Source organism: Nerophis ophidion, linkage group LG25 (assembly GCF_033978795.1).
Source record: "Nerophis ophidion isolate RoL-2023_Sa linkage group LG25, RoL_Noph_v1.0, whole genome shotgun sequence".
NCBI lineage: Eukaryota > Metazoa > Chordata > Actinopteri > Syngnathiformes > Syngnathidae > Nerophis > Nerophis ophidion.
This window is the reverse complement of record NC_084635.1, coordinates 27,487,562-27,514,508: the sequence shown is the minus strand read 5'-3', so window position 1 is coordinate 27,514,508 and position 26,947 is coordinate 27,487,562. Positions and strand designations below refer to the sequence as shown.

The window sequence follows — 26,947 nt, the reverse complement described above, 5'->3', positions numbered from 1 at the left end:
ATTACCTGCATGTCTGTCCAGTAAACCAATAGTTCCCTGTAGACCTCCTCCACCTGTGTTTCCCCCGGCCAAGTCTCTACGGCCGAGTAGACCTCCTCCACCGGTGTTTAGTATTGCTAGCTCATTACCTCCAGCACATCCTCCACCACCGGTGTTCAGCACTTCTCCCATCCTGGGTCTCAAAACAGCACATGACACTAACATGGTTCACACACCAGCAGTTTTTTCGGGCCTGGTTCTCACACCAGTTTTGGACTCTCGTCTGGTTCTCGCACCAGAAACTGACTCTAAGCTAGTTCTCACGCCTGCACCAACTCCAGTTCCTAAGATGGAGCCCACTCCAGTGCCAGCTCCACGCCGCCAAGCGCCGGTACCAGCTCCACGACGTCAAGCACAGACGACGGGGCTGGAGCCCACACCAGCGTCGACGACGGGGCTGGAGCCCACATCAGCGCAGACATTGGGGCTGGAGCCCATGCCAGCACCTCCGACGACTCCTGCGGCTTCCACGCCTCCTCCGACGATTGCGGCTTCCACGCCGCCAACGACGACTGCGGCTTCCACACCGCCAATGACGCCTTCTTCAGCTGCAGAAACCGCACCTGTCTCCACGGTGACGAGGACGCCGTCTGCTGCGACTGCAGTAACTGCATCATCCTTGCCTGCTGCACTCGGGCCTGCTTTGGCTGCAGTCCCCGCACCCTCGTCTGCTGCTTCCAAGCCTGCTAGGACTTCGGTGCTGAAGCGTCATCCACCACGTCGGCCACGGGTGTGGCCTTTGCGAGGTCGTCCTCCTCGCAGGACACTACCTCCTCCATGTCAGCCACTGATGTGGCCAAGCCCGGGTCGTCCCCCTCACCGGGCACCTCATCCTACAAGGCGGCCACTGAGGTGGCCTTTTCAAGGTCGCCCGCCAAAACTTTTTCGGCAGCGGCGTTCCACCCGCCGCCGCCACATGATGTGTCCTCGGTGGATTCGGGGACACGCGACCTGGCGGCCCTCCATCATGGCCTCCCTCCGCCCTCCCTTTTGTCTGTGGACTTTTTTCTTGTTGTGGGGAGGGGGTTCTAGTTCTTCTTTGCATTTTTTTTGTTTTTGAGACATCTGGTATCTGTCTTTTGTTGGGGGTGAATACTGTTGCGATCCGTGTCTCGGATCTTCAAATATTGTTTATTTTTCCATCTTTGTTCTCATTCTCCGCCTGATACGTTTATTTCCCGTTTAGTCCATCACCATGGTAACTTATTAGTTTCAGCTGTTACTCCCGGTTCCTGCACACTTGTTCTCTGCTAAATTACCTTCCTTTTTATAAGCCAGCCTCTTCTGTTTATTCTTTCTGGGACTCTAATCTGCTCACATGCAACAAGTAACGTCAGGTATGTTTTTCTCGCTAGCTCATTAGCTAAGCCACTTTGTTGTGATCTTTAGCTCACATGCTAATCATCTTTGTTTTCATTTTTTGTGCCATCGTGCCAAATCTTAGTTCTTTATATTTCCTAGCTTTCACGCTAGCGTCTTTTGTTTCCCTTTTTATTAGCTCCAGTGTTTTTGTTCAGAGCTCACTTTTTGTTAAATCTTACCTTTGTTGTGTTCTTCGTTTGACGCATCCTCGAGGGAATCGAACCCGGTACCACGATGCCGAACCGGCGTTACACTTTCAACATTTTGGGTTACCGACCCCTGTCCTAAACTGATATGTTACCATACATACCATACCAACTTTATTCATAAAGACCTTTTAAAAACAACCACAGTTGAAAAACAAAGGGCTGTCCACCACAAACAAGTAACACACAAAAAGCAGAGAAATCCAGGCAAAAAACAGACTGAAATGTATCATTTAAAACCAAGGTAATGGATTTTCATTCTTTGCTAAATTGTTCACCAACTAGTTTATTAAAGTATTGTGAATCGTTGCAAATAAATGTATAGCTCAAAACTGAATCCATTTATGGTTAATTAAGACTGGAGCAATCAACCGTGTCTCAGAACCACCCAATCAGATGTAAAGTCTGCATTGAAGTGAGGAGGTCGTTATATAGATCTTTATACACACTACATGGCCGTACCATGAAGACACCGTGGTCATGTCCTCTGTATTTTTTTAAAAGGGGCTGTTTGCAACATGGGTTAGTGCGTGTGCTTCACATTACAAAGGTCCTGCGTTCGATCCCCGGTCTTGCTGTGTGAAGTTTGCATGTTCTCCCTGTGACTGCCCGGCTTCCTCCCACCTCCAAAGACATGCACCTGGGGATAGGTTGATTGGCAACAGTAAATGGTTCCTAGTGTGTAAATGTGAGTGAAAATGTCTGTCTATCTGTGTTGGCCCTGCGATGAGATGGCAACTTGTCCAGGGTGTACTCCACCTTCTGCCCGAGTGCAGATGGGATAGGCTACAGCCTCCCCCGTCACCCCGAGAGGGACAAGTGGTAGAAAATCGACAACATTTACACAGATGTCTGGAGGGCGCAAATTTCTCAATGCACTTTACACAATATATCCCGTCTACAAACCTCATTTCCATATTAGTTGGGAAATTTTGTTAGATGTAAATATAAACGGAATACAATGATTTGCAAATCCCTTTCAACTCATATTCAGTTGAACGCACTACAAAGACAAGATATTTGATGTTCAAACTCATAAACTTTTTTTTTTTTTGCAAATAATAATTAACTTAAAATTTTATGGCTGCAACATGTGCCAAAGTAGTTGGGAAAAGGCATGTTCACCACTGTGTTACATTACCTTTTCATTTAACAATACTCAATAAACGTTTGGGAACTGAGGAAACTAATTATTGAAGCTTTGATAGTGGAATTCTTTCCCATTCTTGTTTTATGTAGAGCTTCAGTCGTTACACAGTCCGGGGTCTCCGCTGTCGTGTTTTACGCTTCATAATGCGCCACACATTTTCGATGGGACACATGTCTGGACTGCAGGCGGGCCAAGAAAGTACCCGCACTCTTTTACTACGAAACCATGCTGTTGTAACACGTGGCTTGGCATTGTCTTGCTGAAATAAGCAGGGGCATCCATGATAACGGCGCTTAGATGGGATCATTCTATGTACCTTTCAGCATTAATTGTGCCTTCACAGATGTGTAAGTTACCCTGCATGCCTTGTGCACTAATACACCCCCATACCATCACAGATGCTGGCTTTTGAACTTTGCGCCCATAACAATCTGAATGGTTATTTTCCTCTTTGTTCCGGAGGACACCACGTCCACAGTTTCCAAATGTAATTTGAAATGTTGAATCGTCAGACCACAGAACACTTTTCCACTTTGCGTCAGTCCATCTTAGATGAGCTCGGGCCCAGCGAAGCCAGCGCTGTTCCTTGGTGTTGTTGATAAATGGGTTTGGCTTTGCATAGCAGAGTTTTAACTTGCACTTACAGATGTAGCAACCAACTGTAGTTACTGACAGTGGTTTTATGAAATGTTCCTGAGCCCATGTGGTGATATCCTTAACACACTGATGTTGGTTTTTGATGCAGTACCGCCTAAGGGATCAAAGGTCCGTAATATCATCGCTTACATGCAGTGATTTCTCCAGATACTCTGAACATTTTGATGATTTTACGGATTGTATATGGTAAAATCCCTAAATTCCTTGCAATAGTTCGTTGAGAAATGTTGTTCTAAAACTGTTCAACAATTTGCTTACAAATTAGTGTTTTTTGCCCCATCCTTGTTTGTGAATTATTAGCATTTCATGGAAGCTGCTTTTATACCCAATCATGGCACCCACTTGTTCCCAATTAGCCTGCACACCTGTGGGATGTTCCAAATAAGTGTTTGATGAGCATTCCTCAACTTTATCAGTATTTATTTCCCCCATCCCCAACTTCATTCTCACGTGTTGCTAGCATCAAATTCTAAAGTTAATGATTATTTGCAAAAAAAAAAGTTTATCAGTTTGAACATCAAATATGTTGTCTTTGTAGCATATTCAACTGAATATGGGTTGAAAATGATTTGCAAGTCATTGTATTCCATTTATATTTATATCTAACACAATTTACCAACTCATATGGGAATGGGGTTTGTATTTACGGCTTCTCGTACGTATTGACGTATTTACATACGTACGGAACACATGCACGCGCATTAGCTTTAGCTTTTGTTAGCTACCATAACAATAACAGGACTGCAAACTGTTCGTTGCTTCTCTTGTACTGCTTTTGTATGCGTGTACGTACGTGTTGACAAGACCGGGTGAGTGACCACCGTAAACACCAATCCTTTTATTCAGGCCGGGAGAAAAAAAATTATTACATAAACTTTGCAATTGTAAAAAAATATAGACAGTTGTCAAACAAATGTGTTCTGTTAAACCATGAATGGTATCATATACGCTATCTGGTGATGTTGTTAATTTTGCTTTGAAAAATGTTACTGAGTGTAGATGGTATATGAATATATTTTAAGCATTCCACCAAAATTCCCCTACGTTTTGTTTTATTGCTGTATCATTATTTATTGGAAGAGTTAGTGCTGCAAGGGGTTATGGGTATTTGTTCTGTTGTGTTTATGTTGTATTACGGTGCGGATGTTCTCCCGAAATGTGTTTGTCATTCTTGTTTGGTGTGGGTTCACAGTTGTGCGCATATTTGTAACAGTGTTAAAGTTGTTTATGTGGCCACCCTCAGTGTGACCTGTATGGCTGTTCAACAAGTATGACTTGCATTCACTTGTGAAAGTGAAATGCTTTAGATATTATGTGATTGGGCCGGCACACAAAGACAGTGCCTTTAAGACAGAGTGCCAATAAACATTGGCGCTCTGTACTTCTCCCTACGTCCGTGTACACAGCGGCGTTTTAAAAAGTCATAAATTGTTTTTTTTGAAACTGATACCGATAATTTCCGACATTACATTTTAAAGCATTTATAGGCCGATAATATCGACAGTCCGATTTTATCGGACATACCTAGTAAAAATGCAGTTTTATTGTCATCTAACTCAGTGGTCCCCAATCACCGGGCCGCGGCCGCGGGCTCGATTGGTATAATAATTTATAATAATAATAATATAATAATCAGAATAATTTTTAATAATTTATTTTATTTTATTTTTATTTTTTATTTTTATTAAATCAACATAAAAAAACACAAGATACACTTACAATTAGTGCACCAACCCCCAAAAAAATCATTTTTTCATGACAAATAAATAAATAAATCCTATAACTATATCCTATAACTTTTGTAGGTGTATTTTCTTGAAAAGAAAAAAGTGCAATTCACATTTAGTCGTGTCTTTGGCTTTTCACTCAGCCCTATAATCACAACAACCCACCCCCTCTGAAAAATGTAGAATATTTTACAATTCCACAGGAAGTTGCATCATTCTCTGCAATCCACTCGAAGACCGTAAGTTCACTATTTCACTTTCTGTTTGATATTTCGACAATGAAATTGGTGTTCAAATATCAATACAGTCCTGTTACCTTAATTTGTTTGTTAGTGAAGTGAATTAATTAAGTCAAATTAAGTTGTACATATGGTGAATGCCAGTAAACAGTGGTATTTGAGTTTGAGCACATGATAAGATAAGGCCCCTTAGCTTGATATTCACAGGAGGATTTGATCACTTTTCATAGGAAAGAGGCCCTAATTGGGACTTCGGAAAGGCAAAAGTGATAGCTATATCCTTGAGAAGAGACTACCTGTTTAGCTCAAAGCCAACATTTGAATTATGACTTAAAAGCAGTTGTTTTCCAGACACTTACACACAAACATCTCCTTTTATGGTCAGGATGTCCTCTCCTGACTCACACACACACACGCACACGCACACGCACACACGCACTCACACACACACACACACAAACACAGACAGAAAGGAGGAATATAAGACTGATGGTTTGGCTTTTCCAAGGCAAGAGTCCTCCATTTTTTGGCTTACATTCCTCCGGGTACTGCAGACCTTTTTAAATGACGCACGCTTTTCAGCAAAGCGTCTCCGACGTCTCTTTTGATCCAGCTACGCAGTTGCGGTGTCCCTCTGCCCGGGAGGGGGCGGTAGGACCAGAATTACACTTCATTAGTTATTTTCAAAATACAGTTTGTTGTTGAATAATGTGCTTATTGACACAAAGCTATTAGTATGTATATATATATATATATATATATATATATATATATATACATTGTTTGTGTATATATGTTGTATATTTGATGGTCGTGTGATGGGTGATGAGCCGAGGAATCGTCGAACAAAAAGCTTTATTTGTTTCAGCGAGCCTCTGACTAGAGCTGCAGCTCTAGGAGAAGAAGTGTTTTAAATCTCTTCATTCTGCTTTCCTGTCAGAACACTGTATTTAAATACCATTTGTTGTACACCCAGTGGGTCTAATCTTGATGCCGGACAGCCTCCATACCACCCAGTTTATTTACTTGACTAGTCATCCTATCCCCTGTGATCAATTTGGGTACGGTGACCTCCGACCCCTATACCTGTCCCTATGTGTGGACCTTCTACCAGATGTTACTTTCCTGGGAAATCCCTGCAGCACCGCGGATGGACATGTGCACTTTGACCTTAGTAGAACAATGCTATTAAGGGATTATGTGACCAAATACAAACACATGTGCGCTACTTCCAATCAACCACATTTACTATATGCGAAAACTTTTATTTTTACTCTGATGAGTTATTTTCGGAGGATTTCAAGTACCTCGGAGTCTTGTTCACGAGTGAGAGAAGAATGGATCGTGAGATCGACATGCGGATCGGTGCGGCGTCTTCAGTAATGCGGACGCTGTATCGATCCGTTGTGGTGAAGAAGGAGCTGAGTCGGAAGGCAAAGCTCTCAATTTACCTGTTGATCTACGTTCCCATCCTCACCTATGGTCATGAGCTTTGGATTTCATCAAAAGGACAAGATCACGAGTACAAGCGGCCGAAATGAGTTTCCTCCGTCGGGTTCCCTTGGAGATAAGGTGAGAAGCTCCGCCATCCGGGAGGAGCTCAAAGTAAAGCCGCTGCTCCTCCACATGGAGAGTAGCCAGGATGCCACCCGAACGCCTCCCTAAGGAGGTTTTTAGGGCACGTCCGACCGGGGAAGACTATGGGGGTGGTATAGCTCGGTTGGTAGAGCGGACGGGCCAGCAACTTGAGGGTTCCAGGTTCAATTCCCGCTTCCACCATCCTAGTCACTGCCATTGTGTCCTTGGGCAAGACACTTTACCCACCTGCTCCCAGTGCCACCCACACTGGTTTAAATGTAAAAAAAAATAAAAAAATTAGATATTGGGTTTCACTATGTAAAGCGCTTTGAGTCACTAGAGAAAAAGCGCTATATAAATATAATTCACTTCACTTCACTATGTCTCCCGGCTGGCCGGGGAACGCCTCAGGATCCCCTGGTTCTTAGAAGCTGGACGAAGTGGCTGGGGAGAGGAAACTCTGGGCTTCTCTGCTTAGGCTGCTGCCCCCGCGACCTGACCTCGGATAAGCGGGGAAAAAAGGGTTGGATGGATGAGTTATTTTCGGATTATGAGCCTGCATGTTCTCCCCGTGACTGCGTGGGTTCCCTCCGGGTATTCATGCTTCCTCCCACCTCCAAAAACATGCACCTGGGGATAGGTTGATTGACAACACTAAATTGACCTTGGTGTGTGAATGTGAGTGTGAATGTTGTCTGTCTGTCTGTCTGTCTGTGTTGGCCCTGCGATGAGGTGGCGACATGTCCAGGGTGTACACTGCAGTACCCCGCCCGAATGCAGCTGAGATGGGCTCCCCACAATCCAAAAAAAGGGACAAGCAGTAGAAAATGGATGGATGGATGGGGCCACATACAAAAAAGAAATACAGTTTCCTGAAATGAAACAACACGCAGTTTGAGTACTTCAATGACAGATTAAAATAAAAAAACAAAAACATTTAAATTAATTTTTTAGCAGATTGGTACCGATTATGAGGATTGACTAATATATTTTGTAATGAAAAAGAATTCATTCCTAAACAAAAATAATTATATTACAAAAACATATTGTACACTTTTTACAAAATCCATGCTGTTAAATGGAATTTGACCTTTCCACGAGTGACAATTGGTGTTGTTTTAAAAAGCAGGTTCCTTGCATCTCATTTTCAAGTCTATGTGTCAAGTATGATCGGCTCCAGGTCCGCAAAGAAATCCTGGCTGGTCACAGCAATATCGTGGATAATGGTGTCCAGCAAGAGTCTGGCTGAGTTCCTTTTCTCCAGAGTGTCGTTTACCGCCACCATCAGCCACTGGAAGAAATTGGTTTCGATGTCTCTTTCCACGGGGTCGTAAAAGTATCCGTGTCTCCTCAGCGAGGCAAAGACCGCGGGGAAAAGTTTGGCCAAAAACTGCTGCGCACAGGCCTGCGCGGCGATCATCTCAGCGGTTTCTTTTTCCTTCCTCACTGCCTCCCTCTGCTGGGCGATCCTGCACTCCTTCTCTTCGTTGCGCCGCCGCTCCTGTTCCTGCAGGCGCTGCAGCTCCGCCAGCTCAGCGTTCCTCAGCTGCTCGAAGGCCCTCTGCTGGGCCCTCAGGCAGGCCAGTTCCTCCTCCTCCAGCACCTCCAGGAGGGACTGCTCAATGGTCTTCCCCACCAGGACCTCCAACAACGGCTGCACTTCCCGGTCGAAGTCGAACAGCTCCCCCACCTCGATCTGCGTGGCGACGTCATCGCCGGACTTGGCGGGGATGAAGAGCGGAGATGCGGGTCGATCGAGGAAGCTATCCGTTTGGCAGTCGATGTTTTTAGTCACCAAAATCAGACTCAGCTCTTCCAGGTAGGACTCGGTTTGCACGTCAACGTGTTTTCTGCCGGGCAGGGCGTCACCAGACTTGAACCAGGCTTCTCTGGACCGCATGAGATCCACGGACCTCCCCCTGAAGCTGTGCTGTTGCTGGATGTCGGCGGCCTGCATTGCTGACTTGGCCGGCAACACGTGTTGTGACCGGCTGCCTCCCCTGATGACACGCCGATCATACATAATACTTCCATACTGAGATTGCTCTGTGGGAGACCCAGAACTGCACTTGGATCGGCTCTCAACGGGTCTGGGTCGACTAGAGAACACGTAGGTTCCACTTTTACCTCGCTGGCTATTTGAAACAAAAGCCATCCGGTAAAATAACTTACAAAGATTATTAGAAAATATACAGCCTACACCTGCTGAAGATGTTCAAAAACACATGCACATGTTTTTACCCTCACGCCTCTTTGTGACGTCATGTGACGCGCTGGTCGCAACGCGGGCTCACGTTAAAATGACTGCATTACAATATTCATGACAAATTGGTGCTTTGTTTTAAAGATGTGATATTTGGTTTTACACTGTATGAACAAAAAGTTGAAAATGAATTGTGCCTTCGCAACCTCATTATTCTATTGGCTAAGTTTTATATTCATAAATGTAAGTTTCTCAATACCCGACCTGGCTTTTGTGCCTTTAAAAAAGATTTTGAACCCTACATTCAAACGCTCTCTACCTCTAACAACGACAAAGCTGTGAAAAAGACGATGCTGTGTTCCAAATTTAAGTTATTTACTGAAATTGAGTGAGCCTATGGCTTTGCACTTTGTTTATTACATATATATATATATATATATATATATATATATATATATATATACATATTTTGTATTTTATTTTAGTTACTCTGGATTTACACTTTTTTGTACTGTTTTTGTACTTATTTTGATTATTGTTTCTCGTCTGTTTGTAAATGTTGAAATTTATAAATAAAGGTTACAAAATAAAAATAAAAAAATAAGATAAAATGACTGCGTTCCACAGTAAATGACGTTTTATGACTTGATTAAAATGCAAAACGAACAAACCGACTGCGTGCGTTATTGTTACTCCAATATCAGATGGCTGGAAGAAAACATGCACAGTAAGGAATATAGATATTGACTTTCTAGTTTTTTCCATTCATCCCTTTTCTACCGCTTGTCCCGTTCGGGGTCGCTAGAGCATATCTCAGCTGAAAATAAAGCCGAGATTTCCGTAGGAAACCCACGCAGTCACAGGGAGGAAATGCAAACTCCACACAGAAAGATCCCGAGCCCGGGATTGAACCCAGGAGAAATGGACCTTTGTATTGTGAGGCACATGCACTTACCCCTGGAACACCGTGCTGCCCGTGGTACCTTGTTTTTTATATTTAATTTATTCATTTTTTTAACTTAAAATGTGTTGGAATTTTTATAAGAAACAGCTAATTGTTTTACTTAAAATGTATTGGAATTTTTATAAGAATTTTTTTAAATTTTTTTTTACTTAAAATGTATTGGAATTTTTATAATAATTTAAAAAAAAAATTTTTTTTCTTAAAATGTATTGGAATTTTTATAAGAAACAACTATACACGGGCATGTTTGAGGGAAAAATGTAGGTATAAAAGGTAAAAAAACTGCAATTGATGGAAATAATTAATGCAAAAATAACACAACAAAGTATAATAATAATGTATAGATCAGATCTGGCCAATTCAAGGTACTGGCGCCACATGCACGTTGAGCTTTTCAATCTGGCCCTCCGGGCATTCTCAAATTCTTGTTTTTGATGTTTAAGATGTAAACTGTGGCTTCCATTGTGACATGGGTGTCAAACTCTGGGCCGCAGGTCAAATTTGGCCCGCCGTGTAATTTCTTTTGGCCCTTGAGGCAATAATAAAATAACATTAGAGCTGGCCCGCCGGTATTATAATGTGGCGGTGCCGCTGTATCACCGTATTCAACGCTAATTCTCACACTTGCCAACCCTTCTGATTTTTCCAGGAGAATCCCGAATTTCAGTGCCCCCCTCCAAAAATCTCCCGGGGCAACCATTCTCCCGACTTTCCACCCGGACAACAATATTGGGCACGTGCCTTAAAGGTACTGCATAATCTACAACCTGTCGTCACGTCCACTATTCTTCCATACAAACAGCGTGCCGGCCCAGTCACGTAATATATGCGGCTTCTACACACACACAATTGAATGCAAGGCATACTTGGTCAACAGCCATACAGGTCACACTGAGGGTGGCCGTATAAACAACTTTAACACTGTTACAAATATGCGCCATACTGTAAACTCACACCAAACAAGAATGACAAACACATTTCGGGAGAACATACGCACCGTAACATAACATCAACACAACTGAACAAATACCCAGAACCCCTTGCAGCACTAACTCTTCCGGGACGCTACAATATACACCCCCGCTACCAACAATACTCGATTTTGCATGTCACTATAAAGTTATATAAGCCTTGCTTGTTCAATATTCAATGCAAAACTTGTTTGGGTCCCTATTAAAAGGTTAAGTTGTTGAACTTTGGCTCGCGGCTTTGTTCAGTTTAGAATTTTGGTCCACTCTGTATTTGAGTTTGACACCCCTGCATTATGATGTGCAGTAATGTTTTCTAATGACCGTAAGTCTTGAACTATACAAAGTATTTAAATGGTTGGAATCTGCGCTTTTGCATGATATACTGGTTACTATGGTCATTTAATTAGTTACTATGGTAATCTAATTAGTTGCTTTTGGTCATCTAATTAGTTACTATGGTCATCTAATTAGTTACGATGGTAATGTAAGTCACAGCAGTTCAGACGAGGCATCAAGCAGTGTGGGTGGGGAGCGTTTCCACAGAGTGTTTCCAGAGCCTGAAATGCAGGTGTCAGGGACACGGAAGGAGATTTTTACATCAAATTTCTACAAGAAAAGGGATATTATATCAGATTGTAGGTGTTTTTGTTTTTGTTTTTTTACTCTTTGCGTTCATATTTCACCGTGTTTGTTGCATTTTTGTTGCGTTTCGCTTGATTGTAAATAATGTGGATGGAGAGGGGGTGTGACGTTCACATGTTGTCAATATTCAGTGTTTTATCCTTCATAGTTATTATTGTAAATCCCACATTATTTATATTCATGTACATTCTGGGTGTGTCATTCAATAGAAAATGTAAAATTCCATTCCGTTTCTTAAGGCAGCCTGTCATATTGTTTTTAGCATTCAATCAGACATTATTGTGAGGTTTTGTTTTAGTCTTCCTAAAATTAGGACCCAAACACACACATATTGCACTGCAGATTGTCACAGCTCAAATTGTGTGTGCTTGCATATATTTATATATATACAAAGATAGATATACCGGCCCCCAGACACATTTTTTCTCTAAATGTTGCCACCGAGTCAAAATAATTGCCCAGGCCTGTTATAGATAAACATAACAATACATGCTTGTGAGAACATACTTTTCCAGTAGGCGACTCATTAAGGGGCGTAATGGCGTGGTGTGTAGAGCAGCTGTGCCAGAAATTTGAGGGTTTCAGGTTCGCTCCCTGCCATTTGTCATCCAAAATGACTGCGTTGGGCAGGACACTTCACCCTTGCCCCCCAGTGCCGCTCACACTGGTGGATGAATGATGGGTGGTGGTCGGAGGGGCCGTAGGCGCGAACTGGCAGCCACACTTTCGTCAGTCTACCCCAGGGCAGCTGTGGCTACAAATGTAGCTGACCACCACCAAGTGGGGTTCTCACTTCTGTGAAACGCTTTGAGTGTCTAAAAAAGTGCTATATAAATATAATCCATGATTATCATAATTATTATTATCTAAAACAGGGGTGTCAAACGTACAGCCCGCGGCCCAGATCAGACGAGTTTGCTAAGTATAAAAATTAAACTGAAACTTTTGAGTGAAAGAAACAACTGCTCTAAATGTGTCCATTGGATGTTACAATATCAATACTTTGTATCTTTATAGATCAGTTGTGTCAAAGTCAAAGCCCGGGAATTAGTTATCTATAGCAGTGGTTCTCAAATGGGGGTGCGCCTACCCCTGGGGGTACTTGAAAGTGTGCCAAGGTGTACGTGAGAATTTTTAAAAATATTCTAAAAGTAGCAACAATTCAAAAATCCTTATTGAATATTGAATAATACTTCAACAAAATATGAATGTAAGTTCATAAACTGTGAAAAGAAATGCAACAATGCAATATTCAGTGTTGACAGCTAGATTTTTTGTGGACATGTTCCATAAATATTGATGTTAAAGATTTATTTTTTTGTGAAGACATGTTTAGAATTAAGTTCATGAATCCAGATGGATCTCTATTACAATCCCCAAAGAGGGCACTTCAAGTTGATGATTACTTCTATGTGTGGAAATCTTTATTTTTAATTGAATCACTTGTTTATTTTTCAACAAGTTTTTAGTTATTTTTACATTTTTTTCCAAATAGTTCAAGAAAGACTACTACAAATGAGCAATATTTTGCACTGTTATACAATTTAATAAATCAGAAACTGATGACTTGGTGCTGTATTTTACTTCTTTATCTCTTTTTTTTCAACCAAAAATGCTTTGCTCTGATTAGGGGGTACTTGAATCAAAAAAAATTTTCACAGGGGGTACATCACTGAAAAAAGGTTGAGATGATATTAGTATTAGTATGATATTAGTATAGATTAGTATTAGTATAGATTAGCATTAGAAGCGACCCGCAGGCCACAGCCACTGGCTGCTGTTTTGCACGCACCAATACTCCATCAGTGTTGGCGATAGGAATTTTCAAAATCATCAAGTCATACAAATGGTGTCCCACAGTAAATTTTTGGGGCCCCCAAATTTTTGTAACCATTTTTAAAACAAGCGGTAGAAAATGGATGGATAGATGGATGAATATAAACATTGTTTATTGATAATAAACTTTCTTGATTCCTTCATGGAACTAAACTTTTTCCGCTGTTGGTATTTTTTAAATATATTTTTATTGTAATATTTTCAGAATGTGTTTGTTCTATTTATGGCTAAAGTCGGACAAAGAAAACAATCTGAAGTTGTCTTTATTTTTTAGCTTTAATGCAATGATTTTGATAGTCCGGCCCGCGTGTGCACATATTTCCCTCCACGCGGCCCCTGAGCTAAAATGAGTTTGACACCCCTGATCTAAAAGGTTCTTTGCCAGTGCGCTTTGTTGATGTTATTGACTTGTTGGAGTACTAATCAGGCATATTTCGTCAGTGCATGACTGCAAGCTAATCAATGCTAACATGCTAATTAGGCTAGCCGTATGTACATATTATATCATTATGCCTCATTTGTAGGGATATTTGAGCTCATTTAATATCCTTTACTTTTATCTTCTTTGTTTATAATTTAGTATTGCATGTCTCATGACTTGGCCCTGCGATGAGGTGGCGACTTGTCCAGGGTGTACCCTGCCTTCCGCCCGATTGTAGCTGAGATAGGCGCCAGCGCCCCCCGCGACCCCAAAAGGGAATAAGCGGTAGAAAATGGATGGATGGATGGATGTCTCATGACACATTATCCGTATGTAATGTTGGCTGCATTTCAGATAGTTGTTTGTGTGCCATGTTGTTCCAGACCTCAGCAAACATCACCTAGCTTGCCAAAAGTTGTAAAAAAATCTATTAAAAAAAGACAGCCTGCCGTTTCCATTTACTTGGACACACACATCTCTACCTTTGGCCATTAAAAGCCAGTCATTACTAGAAGTTATCTCACCTTCTGAGTAGCCTCTGATTTACTAATAAGTTTCTAATGCTGTAAAAACGTGTATAATAAATATTAAATGTCAACATTTCTGTCAACGAAGATTTGCTTTAGCCTGTGACACGTAGTCATTTTGATAGTAGGCTATTATAGCTAATATAGACACGTATGTCACGTGTTGCCTTCATCATTAGACTTGTATACGGCTTTACATTTTTTGCAGCTTTAAAAATATTAGTTTTTTGTATTTTTGGTCCAATATGGCTCTTTCAACGTTTTGGGTTGCCGACCCCTGCTATAAGTTGTACCTTAAATGGGAACTGCACTTTTTTTTAGAATTTTGTCTGTCATTCACAATCCTTATGTAAGAAAAGAACACATATGTTTTATGCATTCTAAATTGTAAATAAATGCAATCAAAGGTCAGCTTACAATGGAGCCTGTAGGACTCACTCTTTTTGCCATAAAATCCCTTATAAAACATCCAAACTCCTCCATTAAGGTTTTAGATTCATGCTGTAAGTATATGTAATGTAGTAACGGGAATGTAAAAGTATTTTCCCATCTGGGTTCTCCCGGACCACATGACACTCTCACCACCACGGTAGATTGACAATAAGTTTTATTTTTATTTTCGGCACTCGTGCCTTTCACCTTCTGTTTGGCTTTTCTTTTAATGCTTTTCAGCAGTCTTGTAGCGTGGGCAATTCTCCTCCAGTCCTCTCTCCGTTGCAGCTTTTCTCCCCCCCTCCTGCGGTCAACAACGCTGCTAATAAAGAGACAGGTGATTAGATTAGTCGTTCCAGCTGAGGTATCCACTCACCTGTCATCTGCTTCCCAGGACGCTCCCACACATGCTCCGCCCGCAGGGAACACGTGGACCACACCCGTCCACATGTCCACATGCCTCCCCCGTCAGACTCAGGCCGGGCAGCCGTCCGGCCGCGCCCCCCCCCCCTCCCCCCCTAAGCAGGGCGAGAGAGGAAGTCGGCGACGGCCATCTGTGTGCCCGGCAGGTGGACCACCCGGAAGTTGTAGGGCTGTAATGCAAGGTACCACCGGGTGATCCCCGTGTTGGCATCCTTCATTCAGTTGAGCCATTGGAGAGGTTTGTGCCCCAACAGGTAGTAGCGGAGGGCCCCGGCCGCCCACCAGATGGAAAGGCACTCTCTCTCCACCGTGCTGTACCTTGCCTCCCGGTCCGAGAGTTTCCAGCAGATATACAGTATGGGGAGGTTGACGCCCCCTACCAGCTGGGACAGCACCGCCCCCGACCTGACGCGTCCACCTGCAGATAGAAAAGGATGTTAAAGTTAGGCATGTGCAGTACCGGATCCTCGCAGAGTGCTGTTTTTACCTTGTCGAACACCCGCTGGCACTGCTCCGTCCACTGGACCAGATCTGGAGCACCCTTTCGGGTAAAGTCAGTCAGTTGACTGGTTAAGTCCGCAAACCGGGGAATGAACCGGCGGTAATACCCCGCCATACCCAAGAACTGCCTCACCTCCTTTTTTGTCTTGGGTAGTGGTCAGGCTGCTATCGCCGCTGTCTTGTCTACTTGTGGCCACACCTGCCCTCACCCCAAGTGGTACCCCAGATACTGTCCCTCCCTCCGGCCAACCGCGCACTTTGCCGGGTTGGCGGTGAGCCCCACCCTCCTCAGGGACTCGAGCACCGCCCCCACCCGCTGCATGTGTTGTTCCCAGCTGCTACTCTGGATGATGACTTCATCCAGGTAGGCAGCCGCATATGCAGCGTGGGGTCGCAGGACCCGGTCCATGAGGCGCTGGAACGTGGCGGACGCACGGAACAAACCAAATGGAAGTGTCACAAATTGGTATAAACCTTCCGGAGTGGAAAAGGCTGTTTTTTCTCGGGACTCTGGTGACAAGGGAATCTGCCGGCAGACCTTGGTTAAATCCAGTGTCGTGAAAAGATTAGCAGTGCCTCGCTGATCCAGGAGCTCGTCGACCCAAGGAATTGGGTATGCGTCAAAACGTGATGTATCATTCACCCTGCGGTAATCCACACAGAAGCGCACAGACCCATGCTTCTTCCCTATCAGAACAATGTGGCTGCACCACGCACTGTGGAATTCTTCTATTACGCCCAACTCAAGCATGGTTTTTAATTCTTCCCGAACCACTTTGCGTTTGTGTTCGGCCAGCCAATATGGCAAAGACCACATCGTAACCCCCGGGCTGGTCTCAATATGGTGTTGGATGAGATTCGTATGCCCGGGCCAAGAGGAGAACACATCAGAAAAGCGGCGCTGCAACTCAGCAATATCCGCTCTCTGTGCTAACGAGAGCTGGTTGTCACAGGGGAAGGTAGGGGATGAGGCAGATCGCGGGACCTCTGGTCCAAGCTCCTCCTCATCCCTCACTACTGTCACCATGGAGACAGGCTTCGCCTCCCTCCATGCCTTCAGCAGGATCAGATGATAGATCTGAGTGTCTCCGCGTCGGTCCGAGCGTCGGACCTCATAATCCACATCACCCTCTTGCTGTGCGACCTCAAACGGCCCCTATCACTTCACAAGTAATTTGGAGCTTGAAGTTGGAAGCAATACAAGCACTTTTTCTCCCGGGGCAAATTTTCGTCGCTGGATCACCTTGTTATACGCATGCTGTTGATGCTCCTGGGCGCGGAGCAGATTCCCGCGTGACAAGTGCCCCACCTTGTGGAGTTTTTCTTGCATGTCCATGACGTACTGGATTTCATTTTTGCTGGAGCTCGGACCCTCCTCCCAGCTTTCTTTAATTAAGGCCAGCACTCCGCGAGACCTCCGGCCATATAATAGTTCTATAGGTGCGAAACCTATGGAGGCCTGGGGTACCTCCCGCATCTCGAACATTAGAGGATCCAGCCATTTATCCCAATTTGGAACCAGCGTCTGTGGTCCTCCGGGCTGCTTCCGACCTAGTCCAGGATGGCGCGGCACAGGTTTGGAAACTGCATCCGGGCGGCCGCTGGGAGACTCAACGCCGCCCGTTGCGCCTCCCCCGCCAGGAGCGGCAGCAGCTTCATGCTCCACTCCTCTTCCGGCCACCTGGATGCTGCTGCCATGGCCTCGAAAATGTCGAGGTACGCATGGGGGTTCTCATTCTCCGTCTTGCGCTGCATGAGGCTGCTTTTCCCACCAATGCCCCCGCCGCCCTGTCCATCAATTTCTGTAAGACGTGCGTCTGCTGCTGGTTCGCAGCCGATACTTTTGCCAGGACCCGGGCAAGCGCCTCCTGGGGTGGACATTCTTGTGGTCCGGTTTTGTTCGGCGCCACTTGTAAAAGTGTTTTCCTGTCTGGATTGTCCCGGACCACACGACACGCTCACCACCACGGTAGATTGACAATAAGTTTTAATTTTCTTTTCGGCACTCGTGCCTTTCAGCTTCTGTTTGGCTTTTCTTTTAATGCTTTTCAGCAGTCTTGTAGCATGGGCAATTCTCCTCCAGTCCTCTCTATTTGTTGTAGCTCCCCCCCCCCCTTCCTGCGGTCACCAACGCTGCTAATAAAGAGACAGGTGATTAGATAACCCGTTCCAGCTGAGGTATCCACTCACCTGTCATCTGCTTCCCAGCCGGCTCCCACACATACCCCGCACACAGGGTTGATTGATTGATTGACTGATTGATTGAAACTTTTATTAGTAAATTGCACAGTTCAGTACATATTCCGTGCAATTGACCACTACTTGTTTAAGTCGGGGTGCACGTTGATCAATTCATGATACAAATATATACTATCAGCGTAATACAAGGTAACACAAGGTAACCATCACAGTATATACATTGAATTATTTACATTATTTACAATCCGGTAGGTGGGATGAGGAGCTTTGGTTGATATCAATACTTCAGTCATCAACAATTGCATCAACTGAGAAATGAACATTGAAAGAGTGTAGGTCTTACTTTGTAGGATATGTACAGCGAGCAGAGAACATAGTGAGTTCAGATAGCATAAGAACAAGTATATACATTAGAAATACATTTAATTATTTACATTAGGTTATGTACAATCCGGGGAGATGGGATGTGAATGGAGGAGGGTTTTAGTAAAGGGTTTAAGTTGCCAGGAGGTGTTGTTTTAGAGCGGTTTTGAAGGAGGACAGAGATGCACTTACTTTTACACCTGTTGCATTCCACATCGATGTGGCATAGAAAGAGAATGAGTTAGACCTTTGTTGGATTGTAATCTGGGTTTAACGTGGTTTGTGGAGCTCCCCCTGGTGTTGTGGTTATGGCGGTCATTTACGTTAAGGAAGTAGTTTGACATGTGCTTCGGTATCAGAGAGGTGTAGCAGATCAGTACAAGTTGTTTGACTCTGTCAGCCCACTTTCGAGAAGTGGGTTGGAGTGAGGTGTGATTTGGGGTGGAGGTCTAAAAGTAACCGGACTAGCTTGTTCTGGGATGTTTTGAGTCTAGATTTGAGGGTTTTGGAGGTGCTGGGGTACCAGGAGGTGCAAGCGTAATCGAAGAAGGGTTGAATGAGAGTTCCCGCTAGAATCTTCAAGGTGCTTTTGTTGACCAGAGAGGAGATTCTGTAGAGGAATCTCATTCTTTGGTTGACCTTTTTGATTACCTTGGTTGCCATTTTATCACAGGAAAGATTGGCCTCTAGAATGGAACCTATGTAGGTGATCTCATCTTTCCGGGTGATAACAATGTCAGCCACTTTTATAGTGAAGTCACTGACTTTCTTAAAGGCCTACTGAAATGAGATTTTCTTATTTAAACGGGGATAGCAGGTCCATTCTATGTGTCATACTTGATCATTTCGCGACGTTGCCATATTTTTGCTGAAAGGATTTAGTAGAGACCATCGACGATAATGTTTGCAACTTTTGGTTGCTAATAAAAAAGCCTTGCCTTTACCGGAAGTCGCAGACGATGTGCGTGTGACGTCACTGGTTGTAGAGCATCTCACATCCTTACATTGTTTGCAATGTGAGCCACCAACAGTAAGAGCAATTTGGACCGAGAAAGCGACAATTTACCCATTAATTTGAGCGAGGATGAAAGATTTGTGGATGAGGATATTGATAGTGGGGGACTAGAAAAAAAAAAAAGTAAAAAAAAAAAAAAATAATAACAGGCGAGGTCAGGTGAGAGCGATTCAGAAGTTTTTAGACACATTTACTAGGATAATTCTGGAAAATCCCTTATCTGCTATTGTGTTGCTAGTGTTTTAGTGAGATTAAATAATACCTGAAGTCGAAGGGGTGTGGCCACGGGTATCTTGACGCCAGAGTCTCTGAGGGAAGTCACACAGCTACATGGACGGCGCAAGCTCCACTGATCTCCGGTAAGAGGCGACTTTATACCACAATTTTCTCACCGAAAACTGCCGGTAGACATGTAGTCGGGATCCATGTTCGCTTGACCGCTCTCATTCATAGTAAAGCTTCACCTTCGGGAATTTTAAACAAGGAAACACCGGCTGTGTTTGTGTGGCTAAAGGCTAAAGCTTCCCACCTCCATCTTTCTACTTTGACTTCTCTGTTATTAATTGAACAAATTGCAAAAGATTCAGCAACACAGATGTCCAGAATACTGTGTAATTATGCGATTAAAGCAGATTACTTATAGCTTGGATCGGGCTGGAAAATACAACCCGAGACGTCAAACAAATGGCATCATACCGCAACGTTTTCAACATGACACTTCGCAGGAAATTTAAAATTGCAATTTGGTAAACTAAAAAGGCCGTATTGGCATGTGTTGCAATGTTATTATTTAATCATTGATATATAAACTATCAGACTGCGTGGTCGGCAGTAGTGGGTTTCAGTAGGCCTTTAAGGGTGACGTGGGACCCAAATAGGATTGATTCCGTTTTACCTACGTGTATGTATAGCTTGTTGTCAGCGACCCAGGTGCAAATATTAAGGAGTTAAGCACTGAGGATTTGCTCCACCTGTGACTTTTCCTTACCGGATACCAGCAGGGCCGAGTCATCCGCAAACAGGAACAATTTACAGTCGCATGCTGATGGCATGTCATTTACGTATATTAGGAACAGTAAAGGTCCTAGTATTCTGCCTTGGGGGACTCCACAGCTTACTGAGAGGGAAGGGGACACGGTGCCGTTCACCTCTACCACCTGTTTTCTCCCCTCCAAGTAAGATTGCATCCAGCCCAATGAGGTTTTGTCGAATCCGATTGCTCTGAGCTTATCCAACAGTATAGCGTGGTTAACGCTGTCAAAGGCCTTCTGAATGTCCAGCATGACCATGCTGCATTATTTTCCCGCGTCCACCTCATGTTTGATGTGGTCGGTCAGATAGAGAAGGCATGTGTCAGTGGAGTGGTTAGTTCTGAAGCCGGATTGGACTTTGTACATTAGTTTATTAGTAGCAAGGTATCTACCGACCTGTTCATAAACTATTTTTCTCGTTACTTTCGTAATGGAACATGTGGACCACGCCCCTCAAAAAGGGCACATTTATAAAACCATTTAATATTTAAGCCTACTTTTTTTCTCATTTTAGACATACACGGCGCATTAATTAAAATGTATAATAAACTTCTACGAGTAGGGAAGCAAAGAAACAAGCTACCACTCGATGATAGGCACATATGCTAGTGATCACGGCGCCGCTATAAATAGTTTGTCTGCGTTAGCGTTTATAATAACAATATCACTAATATTTGGGTAATAAAATTCATTTTGAATGTTTTTTTATTGGGTTTTATGGGCGGAATAGAGGAATTTTAAACACGTTTATTTATGTGTTTGAATGCATTAAAATAAATACATTGGTCGTCATGTCTTTCATAATGATTGTGAACAATAGGCAAAATTCCTAAAAAAAGTGCACTTCCCCTTTAACCAAATAACAATCTGCTGTTTGTACAACTGACACAATGTCATTGGAATACTGTATTAAATTCCAGCATGTTAGACATAACTGAGTGTACTTTTCCCCAAAATATATTAGTTTTGTACAGCTCCAACAAATATGAGTATGATGTGAATTTATGAGTTATATTGTTTCCAACATGGCTCAGATGTTAATGATATTTTACTTGTAATTTTAGGGCTTTATGCAGAGGGCTATTCGTCGTGTCAGTATAGCTTGTAAATGAGTCATAAATAAATCAACAGTGGTAGCGCAACTTAAAAGTCTTTTGAAATAAAAGCTGTGTCTTGGCTAATTGTTGAGCTTGAAGTTGAAAGCAAAAATATGAGTTACAAGTGTCCCTGCCCTTATTTGGCGTAGAAAATGCCACAGTGAACCCAGTAAAATCTGGCCCAAACATCTGGGCTTACTTGCACTAGCTCTGTGCTTCTCAAATATTTTCTGTTACGCCCCCTTTGGAATTATTTTTTTTTCTGTTTAGGTGTTAATGACGGCTTTCGTTTAGATTTTATTTATTCAAATCCCCTTTCCTTTCGGTGGTTGCTTACAGTTCGGTCACAGACGGTGACACAAGTTTTGATTTGTTTTTCTTTTTTTTTGCTTTGCATTTTCTGTTTTTAAGCTACCTGAAAGTTGCTTTAAGTTTTTGTCTTGACACTTTGAGGTTTTCTTCGGTCTACCAGTTTGCTTACCTTTTACAACCTCCTATGTTGATTGTCGTTGGTCCAATTGTTATGTGATCTACCAGTATGCTTGCCCTTTACAACTCTCCCTTGTTTGTTCTTGGTCCAGATTTTAGAAACACATGTGACATTTAACATCAACATCTTTTGCAATATGGCGTGGTAACTTACCTTTTTGAATACATTTGATAATTCCGTCCTTTGTTTCAATTGATATCGTTTGTGTTGGAGCCATGATTCATGTCAATCCACTTGGTGCAACAAGTGTAAAAACTCATGTTTAACTGCAGACTGATGAACATATTTAATCTGATCCAGGTGTTAGCTCTGAAAATGAAAATGTACATGGTGATTCCATATTTTTTTTCCTCAGAATTGAGTGATTCCATATTTTTTTCACTTTGCTTGATCTAAGAATGAAACTGTGTAGAACAATGTTTATTCTTGATTTATTTTAGTGTTTGTTAATACCAGAAAGTTCCCATTTGTAATGACTGTAGATTTGTGTCATGTCTATCATCGGCTTTTTCCAACAAAATTAAACAACTGAATAAACATCCTCCAAGTCTGGATTTTTTTTTTCCAGGGTTTCAGTTTTTTATGGATTGATTTGTACAGAAGGTGTTTAAATGCAATAACAAATGTATTTTGTATTGCGGTTTTCCGTGCTTCATAAACATACAAATTGAATGACATATTATACAACTTGTCATATAATAAAGAAAGTATGTTGAGCATCAAGGAAGTTATTTTAATTCCAAGTATGACAGAGATGCATCACATGTTAGTAGAGTAGAAACCAGTACACACAGACAGTCTAAAGAGAGGGTGGCACTCTGCCACAACTGCAGAGAGATATGGTTTCAGAGTGAGCAGATGATAAATAGTAGATATATACAGATGTATATTATGTACGTAACTTTATCCTACTGTGAAATAGTAGAATGATTATGACTATAAGAATACATAAGTGGAGAAAATGTATATACCGCATATCAGTCAGTGCATGTTAAGAATGGTCGCTGTTTGAGAGGTCCATGGTGAATCAATACTTTCGTACTATTGTAAAATATTTGAACAAAAAGTAGTATTTTAATGTCTCGGTGGTCAGCTTGTTGACCAACACATACTTTTTGTAGGGTTGAATACAGTCTGGGCCTGGATCGCTGCTGATTTTCAGACCCTTAAATAGCAGACTCAGACCATGACAAAAAGGGCAGCTGTGGTCAAATACCAAATGTTCTGCGTCAGCACTACTCACAATATCCAACTTCCCTTCCTCCAACCATATCAAGGGCTGCTTTTTTCTCAAAATTTGAGAATATATTACAGTTCTGGTCATGCAAAACATTTAGTTTTTAATCATTCTTCTGTTGTTTATTGGCTTTTAGCTTCTGCTTTTTATCCATATATAATCGCAATTTGGATTTAAATAGTTGATGCGAGGCAGAGCCTTAACATGGTCAGTGCAAAAAAGCAAAATGAACAGAATAGAGTGCATCGGTTGGGGACATCTCTGTGCTGCTGACCTGTCTCCGCCTGGGATGGTTGGGTTCTGCTGGTTCCACTATGGATGGGACTCTCGCTACAATATTGGATCCACTATGGACTGGACTCTCACTGTTATGTTGGATCCACTATGGACTGGACTTTCACAATATCATGTTAGACCCGCTCAACATCCATTGCTTTCGGTCTCCCCTAGAGGGCGGGGGTTGCCCACGGTCTTCTCCAAGGTTTCTCATAGTCATTGTCACCGATGTCCCACTGGGGTGAGTTTTTCCTTGTCCTTATGTGGGCTCTGCCCTTTGAGACACATGTGATTCAGGGCTATATAAATAAACATTGATTGATTGATTGATTGATTGATTGATTGATTGATTGATTGATTGAAATAATTGTGTGAGGGGTTGGCATAGCCAGACAATAATCAAAGTTCACACCGTATACCTTTCTCACTCTACCCTGGCTGGGTATGGAGCCTGCGTCCTCTGTTACCAAAGGCAAAAGTGAGATTAGATGATTTGATACATATCTATATACATGAAGAACGATACATTTCAGAAACTATATGTCAAGACTTGGACTATGAGGTGGTTGTTTTCCCGAGATGTAAGTGAACTTGGACCCGAGATGGCGTGAAAGTAGAGACATCTTTTTATTTCGACACTACAACTAAAACAGGAACCAACAAAAGTGCGCACAACAGCGGTACAAAAACTGGGCTATGAAACAAAAGACTAGCACAAAGGCAATTAACTATAAACATGAAACAAAAACTTGCACTGTGGCATAAATAACGAGAAAACTTACTGTGACAAAAGGTATGAGAAAAAACAGCATGGATATCATGGGAGGTGACGTTGCCAGGCTGACTACCTGGTAACTGGCTTAAATAATACTATGGTGATTGAAAACAGGTGCATGACATGGGGACAGGTGAAAACTAATGGGTTAGCATGGAAACAAAGCAAACAAGGAAGTGCAAAAGCAGGAAACAATGTCCAAAAAACAAAACTGAACATGACTAAAACGAAACATGAACACACAGACATGACAGAGCCCCCCATCAAGGACAGATCCCAGATGTCCAAAAAAAAAAACTATGATCAGGAGTCATGGGAGGGCGGGAGGGGGGACATGTCAGTGGGTCCCCAGACCACGTTTCCCCGAATCCACCGGGGCAGAGTGAGGTGGCGGCGACGCATAGAGTCCCACTGTACTTGACGATGTGGGCGAGCCGGGAAGGGCCACATCCGTGGCCGACGAGAAGGTCGGTGCAACCTGGCGTGGTGGACGACCAGGTAACGGCCACAACCGTGGCCGACAAGGAGGTCAGCGCCCTTGGCGTGGCGGACGACCATGTAGCGGCCACTTCCGTGGCCGACGAGGAGGCGAACGCGTCGTCATCATGGCAGGCGGCAAAGCTTGGCGTGGTGCGTCAGGCAGTAGGTCTTGGCATGGAGCTGCTACGGGCGGCGATGGAGCTTGGCGGCGTGGTGCAGCTACTGGCGGCACTGGAGCTTGTCGTGGTGCAGGCAATGGTACCTGTTGTGGTGCAGGCACTGGGGCCCGGCGTGCTGCAGGCACTGGAGCTTGGCGTGGTGCAGGCACTGGGGCCCGGCGTGGTGCAGGCACTGGGGCCCGGCGTGGTGCAGGCACTGGGGCTTGGCGTGGACTTGGTGCTAGCCGTGGACTTGGTGCTAGCCTTGGACTTGGTGCTAGCCCTGGACTTGGAGCTAGCCTTGGACTTGGAGCTCGCCGTGGACTCGGTGCTAGCCGTGGAGTCGGTGCAAGCCTTGGACTCGGTGCTAGCCTTGGACTCGGTGCTAGCAGTGGACTCGGTGCTAGCCGTGGACTTGGACTTGGTGATAGCCGTGGACTTGGACTTGGTACTAGCCGTGGAATTGGACTTGATGCTAGCCGTGGACTTGGACTTAGTGCTAGCCGTGGACTTGGACTTGGTGCTAGCCGTGGACTTGGTGCTAGCCTTGGACTTGTTGCTAGCCTTGGACTTTGACTTGGTGCTAGCTTTGGACTTGAACTTGGTGCTAGCTTTGGACTTGGTGCAATTCGTGGTGCTAGCTTTGGAGCAGTGACGACAGGTGCTAGCCGTGGTGCAGCTAGCCGTGCTGCAAGTGGAGGTGGTCTAGCTGGGGGTTGCGGCTCGGTAGGCAGAAAGACCGGTGGTGGTGGCCTAGCTGGGGGTTGCAGCTTAGCAAGGCCGAAAGACCGGTGGGAGAGAGCGGGCTGGCGGCTGTGGCTTGGCCGACCGAAGAACTGGTGGTGGCGGCCGTACTAGAGGCTGTGGCTTGGCATGATGCTGGGAGACACCATCCAAACAGCTCCCAGCCCTAGTCCCCCCCCTCAAGGAGCAGATACTAGACGCGCTCACCGCAGTCTGGAACGGTCTTTTGGGGTGGGTGGAGGGTGGTAAGGAGTGGGGCAGAATCTTCCCCTTTAAAGTGTCCAAAAACTATTTTTGTTTCAGCCTGGGATTGAGTGGATAAAAAAAATGTTTTTTGTGATGTGGGCGGGCTTGAGTCCAGGGGGGCGGGGCATGAAATACAGATGACTGTAATAGATTAGTCCTGATGTTCAAGAACATGTTTTGATAATGTTTTGTCATGGACGTAGAGTTTATAGTTGTGAGCTGCTGACAGAAAAGAGATTTCAGGAAAAAAAATCAGCATCTGTGATGTCATCCTCCGGCGACGACGTGACATCATCCTGGAGAAGCCGGTTGGGCTGCAGCGTATTTCCGAGGGAGGAGCTTGCGGGGGCGACGTGTCCTGTCCACTCGGTGAAGCCTTCCCAGACGTCCTTCGTCTGTAGCGGCGCTTCCGGGACTGCAGTGACACAGTGCCATCCTCGGCCCAAATGGAGCTAATCGGAATTAGCTTGCCATTAGGTCCCCACATCAAATCCCTGCGCACCATCGGGGAGTAGCGCAGCGTTTCCACTTCCATGGCGGGCAGGACCTCCCACGTTCCTTTGTCCAACTCGTCTGGCTCGTCCAATCTTGTGGGAAAACTTTTATGCTGGCGACATCTGTCAAGAGTAGGACTATGAGGTGGTTGTTTTCACGAGAAGCAAGTGAACTTGGACCAGAAATGGCGTGAAGGTAGAGACATCCTTTTATTTTGACACTATAACTAAAAACAGGAACCAACAAAAGTGCGCACAATGGCGGTACACAAACTGGGCTATGAAACAAAAACTAGCACAAAGGCAATTAACTATAAACATGAAACAAAAACTTGCACTGTGGCATAAATAACAAAAAAAAAAATACTGTGACAAAGGTATGAGAAAAAACAGCATGGATTTCATGGGTGCAGGAGGTGATGTTGCCAGGCTGACTACCTGGTAACTGTGGCTTAAATAATACT

General features: G+C 43.8%; 1 protein-coding gene across 1 annotated transcript; it reads right to left on the bottom strand.

The window, feature by feature from the left end:
- Positions 1–6,239: 6,239 nt before the first annotated feature.
- Positions 6,240–9,218, bottom strand: LOC133543024 (radial spoke head protein 3 homolog B-like). Its single transcript, XM_061887380.1, has one exon. The coding sequence runs from the start codon at positions 9,111–9,113 to the stop codon at positions 8,112–8,114; it is 1,002 nt and encodes a 333-aa protein (XP_061743364.1). The 5' UTR covers positions 9,114–9,218; the 3' UTR covers positions 6,240–8,111.
- Positions 9,219–26,947: the final 17,729 nt, after the last annotated feature.

Excerpts from the sequence above, each read along its gene's own strand:
- LOC133543024 (XM_061887380.1), bottom strand. The coding sequence starts at position 9,113 with ATGGCTTTTGTTTCAAATAGCCAGCGAGGTAAAAGTGGAACCTACGTG.